The sequence below is a fragment of the Talpa europaea genome (assembly GCF_964194135.1).
Source record: "Talpa europaea genome assembly, chromosome: 14".
Classification (NCBI taxonomy): Eukaryota; Metazoa; Chordata; class Mammalia; order Eulipotyphla; family Talpidae; genus Talpa; species Talpa europaea.
In genome coordinates this window covers 92,905,585-92,914,015 of record NC_140082.1, presented here as the reverse complement: position 1 = coordinate 92,914,015, position 8,431 = coordinate 92,905,585, and the positions used below count along the sequence as shown (strand labels likewise).

Sequence of the window (8,431 nt, the reverse complement as noted above, 5' to 3'; positions counted from 1 at the left end):
CTCAGGCGCTGGACCCCTCAGGCCACCCTCATCTTCAGCATCCCTGATGAATGCGGGGCTCGGCCTGGGGGTCTGGGCAGGAAGGAGATGCAGGCGTCTTCATAATTCTAGAAGAGGTGGCATTTCCCCAGCTGCCCCACCCGCCGGGCCTGGAGCACGGGACGCCGAGATGGCTATCTCCCTGACGTGCCGCTGCAAGCGCAGACCGCGGCAGGGCAGGGCTGTACAGCAGGCCTCTCCCGGGTAGTCCTGCCATCACCTCGGGCCTCTCAACCTCGCCCTCCTCGCTGGTCGCCTGGGCCAGGGCGCATTTTTGGGGCGGCCTGGGATGACCTGGACTGCCGCCTTTGACCCACCCCCCATTCCCAAACACACTGCACGACACACAGTCAATTCTGTCTAGAAATTTATTAGACATGATCATCTCTGTCTGCAGAGGATCTGGACAATGGAAAAGTAGTAGTTTTCACTTGCCCTGATCTAGCAGCTTCCATTTTGTTAAAATTTCTAAAATGTTTTCTCCGATCCCCTAATTTGATGGATCACTTTAAAAATTGAGAGCCAAGGACCTCAGGCTGTTTAAGAATTTCAGTTACATTTATGGGAACTTGATTTAGTGCACAGTCCTCTCCCCATCTCCCAAGAAATGACCCCCCAGAAGGGTTGACGAAACGGCCTCCACGCGGTGGCTTCCCATTCCTCCACCTCCCCTCCCCCACACGAGGGGATCTGTCATCAGAAATAAGAACCAGCACCCAAGACAGGACACAGGGACCTGAGCAAATGCCCTCCATGCGGGATTCTGTCTCCTTCACAGCCCCCCTTTTTCCCACCTCCCCCAGGAGCCCCACAAATATGAAGTCTGTTTTCTCAGAAAACACGTCCCTCCTGCATTCAGAGTATTCGTGAAGTTTCTCAGCTACATAAATCTTGATGAAAATTAATGTTGAAACGCAGGCCTGTTACATGACATCAAATCAACAATCTGCTTGGCACATCTCAGCGTGGTTGCACGCGTGGAGAGCGGGACAGAAGCCGCTGGCAATGAAGGCCCCGGGCTGGGCAGGAGGGGCGGGCGCTGACCTGGAGAGGCAGAGGCCAGCGGGCAGGACCAGCGCTGGTGGTGTCCTCCGGTCACAGCCCCTCCAGGTACTGCCGTTACCTCCCCCCCAGCCCCTGCTTCTGCCCAGCGCTCACCACGCTTCAGGAAGAGACCCTCGCACCCCGCGCCTGTGCCAACCGCTCCAGGTGGATGTGCTGAAGGGGCGGGCCGTGAGGCCTAAGTCTGCTCCCCTCCCTCCTGCTGCCTAGTCGGTGAGGGGGCTGGGGAGTGACAGTCGGGGACCTCCCGGACCTGAGGGGCTGGGCCTGGGACGTGGGGAGGTCGATGAGTGTGCACTGTTGGTGTGACTGGGTCTTTTTCGATTTCTTCTTTCAAGCTTTAAGTGACGCACATGCGAGGTGCTCCGCAGAAGGCAGATCAACGGGACACTGAAATGGGGAGTCACTGCAGCATGCCAGCGCTCTCCCTCAAGTCCTTCACCCCTTCTCCGGCCCGGCCCCACCTCTGCACACAGAACACTCTCACGAACAAGTCCGGCCATCAGTGGTCTGTGCTGACGCCACGTCCCCCAGCCCAGAGGCCTCTGAGAGCAGCCAGATGTCCTCGGCCTGGCCACTCAGCGGGTCTTCAGCTTCAGGTGCGGATAGGCCACGACCACCATGCCGGCCACAGAGGACACGAGCCCGCCCAGGCCGATGACGCCGGGGTTGGACCTGTAGATGCCCAGCTGGTCCAGAGGGATCAGGAGGTCGCAGACATTCTTCACCGTGTCCAGGAACAGGGGCGGGTGCCTCCTCAGAGCACGGAACAGGAGCAGGAGGAGGGACTGCAGCCACTCGGTCTCCTCCTCAGCCACGCTGCACGCAGGGGGCTCCTGCGACGCCTGCGTCCCCTTCCTCGCCCTGTCCCGGGTGACCTGCTCCATCTGCAGCAAGATCTCGTACAGGTCCCTGGCCAGGCTCAGCAGCAGGGAGAGGCAGTAGTGGCGGGCGGCACGCATGCGCCACTTGTCCTTCTCGACGCCGGAGGCCAGCCCCACGCTCGTGGCCCAGAGGACAGTGTCGCAGACAAAGTAGACAACGCGGTTCAGGCTGGCGAGGGTAAGGCAGAGGCGGGGCACCAGCTCTGCGGCTTGGAGACCCTGCTGGGTGGCCTGCACGGCGTGCACCACGTTGCCTAGTCTGAACCCTGCAAGGAGAACCCGTGGCGGTGACTGAGTGAGAGCTGGCAGGGCGGCACTGCGCAGGGAGGCAGCATCCGGATCAGCACGGCAGCCCAGCGCCCCTGCAGGCGCAGCCTTTGTTCAGGAAAGAGGCACATTCAGTATACTGCGAACCCCAAAATGACACCGGAAGGCACAAGACAGTGACCCGGGCCGCCTCACCTCCATCCAGGAGCACCCTGACCCTGACGTACAGCGCACCCCAGGCCAGTCAGTCCCGGGTGTAGGCCAGCTTTGGGTGTGGCGGCTTTAGAGGGCCACACATGTGCGCCGCTGCCAGAGTCCTTCGGCGGCCTAAGGCCTACATTGTCACTGTCCGGGCACTGTTACCATTTGTCCCTTGGCTCCCCACTGACAGGAAGATGGCAGGCGATGCCAGGAGCTAGGGGACATGGCAAACAATGCCACCATCATGCGTGACGCTTCGCTGGACTAAATCAGCTGCTGCAGGGCACGTCCTAGCGAGCAATTCCACGACTCAGGACGCTGCACTAAGGAACACACATTGTGCGCCATCTGGGGAGCTGTAGTCAAAACATTCGGGAGAGCACAGAAGGATTTTCTTAAAGGACTTCACCTTAGGGTCACTGAATGCTCAGAGGAGCTACCCTCAGGAGGCCGACGGTGTTGGGAGATGTGTGGTAGGATTTTATCAAAAATCACACAAACCAGAACATGCAATGCAATGAGCAATCCCAGGTCCTTGCAAAACTAGCCCCGTGATCTTTCTGGACCGCAGACACTACTGACCTCGGCATAACCCTTGTGCTGTAATAGCCTGAGCGCTTCTGCTCTTGCCCAGCTCACCCTCCCCGCCCTCTTCTGTCACACTGGCCTCCTCAGTGATCCTCCAACACGACAGCCTCGCAACCCAAGCCCTCGCTGCAGGAAGCCGCCCACAGGACCTCTCTAGACACACCGAAGCACCCAGGCCCCTCCCCTCTCGGCTCCTGGCCAACACGTTTGACACCAAAATCTCCTCTCACCGTTTACACCACGTGATCTCAGCTTTCCCCAAAAGCTCAGGACTGGACCCCTATGAAGATGTTCATAATAACTGGTTGGTACCCGCTGGCTTCGCTCTAACCCCTCTGGGTCTCATCAAACAACACAGCTGCCCTCCGGAGGGCGTCACCAGAGCATCCGCTACCACAGTCAGGCAAGCGGGCACGAACCTGCTTCACCTTCCGCCCCCAACATGACACGGCACTGCAAACAGCCCAAGGGGCCTGCCTGTCCCTTCTCCCCCCGGCAGCCCCTGCGGAGAAGGACAAGGGGGTAGTCGGGACCCAGTGGATCTGTTCTCCCAGCGCACACAGAGGGTGCCTGGGTGCCAGCAGCTCCTGCCAGGGAGTGCCCCAGCGCGGGTGGGCCTAAGAGCTAAAGGTGAGCTGAGGCATGTAGGCTCCACTGTTCTGACCAAGCGGGGATGGCCGTGGCACCACCTGTGTCCATGGGCTGCAGCGAGACACTCGACTACTTTGGCAGTGCCATGGGGCAGCCTTACTGGCTGACTTACTCGGTACACGTTGTTGACCAGAAAGGAAGGCCCGAGAAAGGGCTTGTGATCTACAGGTCTGCAGGTTCTAAGCCAGGAGCCACTGTCCCTCGAGAGACAGGGTACTTACATTTACGGCCAGTGCTTGCACTGGACTCCAGGTTCTTGAGCTTCGTGACCACCTTCTCTTTGCCAGCCTTAGGCTCTAACAAATACCTAAGCAACATGCATGTGTACTGAATGGCTCTGAAATGGAAAAAAAATGAGGAGAATGATTTAAAATAAAATCAAATAAAACCTGATGCAAGAAGGAAGGGGAGGAGAAACCTGTCCTGCTAAAGGCCAAGTGTCAGGGCCCGATTCTGCAACCGCCGCTCCACAGGGCCAAAGGGTAGTGCTTGTGAGAGTGACGCAAGCCAGGGCACAGTGCGGCCCCCCGGCCTCTGCTGGCACAGAGAAGTGGACACAGTCAAGCGGCACAAACCCTCCCATGAAGCCCACACAGGCCCAGGTCCCCTATTTTCTCTGGTGTGGAGCAATTTTTCAGATTCCTAAGATGAACTTCACTTAGTTAACCAACTACTTACGCGACAGGACACAAGCTCAAACCAGAACAAAGCCACCCCAATCCAAGCCCAAGCAGCGCTCACATTTCTATAAAAGGACAGCTCAGCACATACATCTGTACAGATATGTTTTCCTATTTGTCTTTCAAAACTAATTGGTATTTCATACAAAATACTAAAGGACTCGTTTAACAATAACCAACACACCAATGGCTGGGGGCCACGTCACAGCACCCCACTAACAGAGACACCCTGAGCGCCTGCCATGGAGTCTAACTCCCACCTGCACCTGCAGGCTAGTCACCAAGGGAGCCCCCAGCTCCCGCTGCCCCTTTTATGCTACATTTTCTCTCAGTGAATAGGTGGTGCATTTTCCAAGCTGGCGAGCTTGTTACTAGGGGTGAAGTGAAAAGAAAGGAGAGATGATAAATCACGTCTTTGAGCACTACTGAGCCCCCGGGCTCAGGCTGGCCTGGTGAAGTAACTGACTCCCGTGTTCTCAGATCTGGTCTACGTAGGAATGGGGTGAGCTCACGAGTACCCTGCAGAGGCATAGAGGGGACTGCAAAGGAAGACCAGTGATCTCAGATCTTGCTGGATGCGTAGATCCTAATCAAGTTTTGCATTAACCTACCTCCTTGAACATGCTTGTAGGGTATTTCTGAGTGCCCTGGCACTGCTGGGTTCTGCCCCAATGAAGCTTGCAGAGAATGCCATCATTTTGAAAATCTACCCAATAAATGTGGAAGGTGGTGTGTCTGGAGTTGAAGAGATGGGCGCTGGAGTCAGCTATGTGGATTTCAACTCTCAGCCCCACCACTAAGTAAATGACTAACCCTGGGGTTCAGTCTGCTGTGGGGTGTGGAATGTGAAATGTTTAACACTTGTGCAAATGACACCAACATCTGCCATCGAGGGGCCTTGCAAAGCCAGCTGGGGATATTCTGACATGTGCGTATTGCACTCGTACGCCCAGAGGAGGAAGCGCTGTGAAACAGAGCTGCGGCGCGCGATCAACCACGTTTCTAGAAGAACCACGGGGACAGGGCCACCACCTCTGCTCGCCAGGGTGCCACGGCATGGGCCGGGCTGCAGGTGGCTCCCCGGGCTCCTGCGGCTCTGGCTCCAGCCTGGCAGCCCCCAGACCCACCCCCAGCAGATGTCACCCCGGTGAACGGTGAAGGGCAGCGGCCGGGACAGACCCCAGCCTGTGTCCACAGGCAGTCGCCCCGAGACAGACCCCGGCCTGTGTCCACAGGCAGCCGCCCGGAGACAGACCCCGGCCTGTGTCCACGGGCAGCAGCCCCGAGACAGACCCCGGCCTGTGTCCACGGGCAGTCGCCCCGAGACAGACCCCGGCCTGTGTCCACGGGCAGTCGCCCGAGACAGACCCCGGCCTGTGTCCACAGACAGCCGCCCCACACTCCAGCCGCTGCACGGCCTGGCTTCCCAGCACGAGCGCCAAGCCGGCCCCAGTTTCTCTTAACACACCTCCCAGGGAGACGGTGGGGCCCACAGAACCCAAGGTCCTCCGTGGAGAGGGGTCATCAGGGAGCTGCGGGCTGGGGCCTGCGGGGCGCGGGGCTGGGAGGGCTAGGGTCTGCGAGCTGGGGGTGTGGGGCCGCGGGGCCGGGGTCTGGAGGATGCGGGCTGAGGCTGGGGGGACGGCGGGGCTGGGGGGCCACGGAGCCGGGGTCTGGGGGCTGCGGGCTGAGGCTGGGGGGCCGCGGGACGCGGGGCTGGGGCTGGGGGGACGGCGGGGCTGGGGGGCCGCCGAGCCGGGGTCTGGGGGCTGCGGGCTGGGGCTGGGGGGCCGCGGGACGGCGGGGCGCGGGGCTGCGGGCTGGGGGGCCGCGGGGCCGGGGTCTGGGGGCTGCGGGCTGGGGCTGGGGGGACGGCGGGGCGGGGCGCGGGGCCCCGGGCAGGACGCAGCGTCCAGGGCGAGAGGGTCGCGCGCGGAGCTCCGGAGCCGGCGGCCCCCCGCGGGCCCCCGCGGAGGCCGAGCCGCAGGCCGCGCTGCGCGCCGCTCACCTGAAGAGCCGGTCGCGGCCCCGGGTCTGGTCGGCGAAGCGCACGACGGCGTCCATGGCGGGCCCGGGCTCCCCCCCCCGCCCCCGGCCCGTGACGCGCCTCCCGCGCCCGTGACGCGCCTCCCGCGCCCGTGACGCGCCTCCCGCGCCCGTGACGCGCCTCCCGCGCCCGTGACGCGCGGCTTCCGGTCGGGGCCGGAAGCGGCGGTTGCCAAGGCGACGCCAAGCCGCGGCCCAGGTGGGCGCCGAGACCGCGCCTCCGCGCTGGGGTCCGGGCTCCCACGCGCGCCGGGGCTCGCCCGGCGGGGTCGGCGGGGTCCGCCTGCCCGACCCCCGGCGTCCGCGGGCGCCGGCCCCGGCAGATCCCCCGGGAGCCCGCGGGGTTCTCGCCAGCCCGGGGGGGGGGGGGGGGGGTGCGCCTGGCTTTCCTGTGTGGGGTCCGGGAGAGCTCTTTCCCCAGGGGTGGTCGGTTGCTGCCTGAGGAAATCCCAGAAGAGGTAACAGGAGCAAAGTGGGGGCCAAAGCCAGCTTGGCAGTGAAATTGCACCCCTGAGGTTGCTTCTGTGGTGTTTGAAGACGTGGAGCCCCACCCGTTCCATAGCAGTGATCTTACAAGTGCAAGGTCACTGCTTCGTCGTCTTCACTCCCGGACCAGGCCTGTCCCTGGCGTCGGCAGGCCCAGACACCCCATGTTTAATTATTTGAAGGACTGAATTCAAGGTAATGGATTGTCCCACACACTCTTGACAAACAGATCTACATCACGATCGGGAAGTCCAGCTTCACCTTCAAAATCCCCCGGCTTCCAGGAATACCTGGAAACAGTGCCGTGTGGTGCTGTGAGGAGAACGGACCCCCAGAGCTTTCCCATTTGCCTTCTCTCCCTATTTCTGACGCCCACCTGCATGGTGGAGAGCGGCCTTGCTTCCAGCCACATCCAGGTTCCGCCTGGACCCCTGCAAAGAGCTGGGCTGTTCAAGTCTAGGGGTGTACACGTTGGCACCTGTCTGTCCTCAGGTGTTGGGGAAGAGGCTCATGTGGTTCCTGGCAATGTTTGGGTGCTAAATTCCAGGTCAGTTCAGGCAGTGCAGTCTGTTCATCCACTGACATACATCTGCGTGGTGTCCAGCATTTATAAATAAAGCTATTATAAATTCAGTACAGATTTTCACACAAAGCATAAATTTTTGTTTTTCTTACATAAGTATGTAAGAGTGGGATTACTCCCTCATGTGGCCAGTGTATATTCCACTCTGAGAAGCTGCCCAACTGTCTTCCAAAGTGGCTGGACTATTTTTATTCCCACTGAATATAGTATGTGAATGACAGTGTGTTTATTCATTTATTGATAAACATTTGGATTGCTTTTAATCTGGGGCCCCTGCAAACTGAGCTACCTATGGACATCTGTGGGTCTGCTACACTTAAGCGGTCTGCTCGGCCGCCATTTTGGTTATGTGCAGTTCTGAATTCCAATTCAAGGTCAGAACAGCTGGGTCAATCAGTTATATGACCTAAAAGAATGTAGCGTACCAGACCCTACAAGGCTCCTTTCAAATTAAACAAGAGCAGAGGCTGGATTGCCCTGGGACAATGGGCTACATCACAAGGTATGACAGGGACCACCCTGGGGGACCATTGACTGAGTGCAGCCTCGGGGCCCAGGGACTGATCAACCGGAAGCCTTGTTGATAAGACTGGAACCATGATTGTCTTTGCCATCATGTAGAAATGCAGTAGGTCTTTGCATGTTGAATTTTCAGCCTGCAGCCTTCTGACCTCATTTATTCTAGTATATTTTGGGGGTAGATTTCGTATGTGGATAAAACTTGGTATGCCTCCCTTTGCATACCAAATGATTTTTTATTGACTCCCAGTAAAATTTTGAATTTTACTAAAGTAGATGCTGGATTTTTTGTATTCCTGTAAATGTTCCTGAGCTTTGTTCTGGGATGCAATTAAGTTAGTGATGGCTTGATATTCTGACTTCTCTCCCGAGGATGGGGGAGCTGCGCCAGAGTAGTTCATTTGGATTGGGGAGCTAAGCTGGTT

The 8,431-nt window shown here is 59.0% G+C and overlaps 1 protein-coding gene across 2 annotated transcripts; it reads right to left on the bottom strand.

Moving 5' to 3' along the window:
* Window positions 1–1,679: 1,679 nt before the first annotated feature.
* On the bottom strand, window positions 1,680–6,533 carry PEX11A (peroxisomal biogenesis factor 11 alpha; the record flags this gene model as incomplete). 2 transcript variants are annotated; one of them, XM_084253746.1, is made up of 3 exons in its annotated part: window positions 6,381–6,533; window positions 3,910–4,029; window positions 1,680–2,154 (listed from the first exon to the last, which is right to left on the bottom strand). In XM_084253746.1, exons 1-3 carry the CDS (start codon window positions 6,434–6,436, stop codon window positions 1,680–1,682), a joined length of 651 nt encoding a protein of 216 aa, XP_084109872.1. In that variant the 5' UTR covers window positions 6,437–6,533. The 2 variants fall into 2 exon arrangements, with proteins under 2 accessions (XP_084109872.1, XP_084109871.1); XM_084253745.1 differs by having other exon boundaries at window positions 1,680–2,251; window positions 3,914–4,029.
* Between the last annotated feature and the right edge of the window lie 1,898 nt (window positions 6,534–8,431).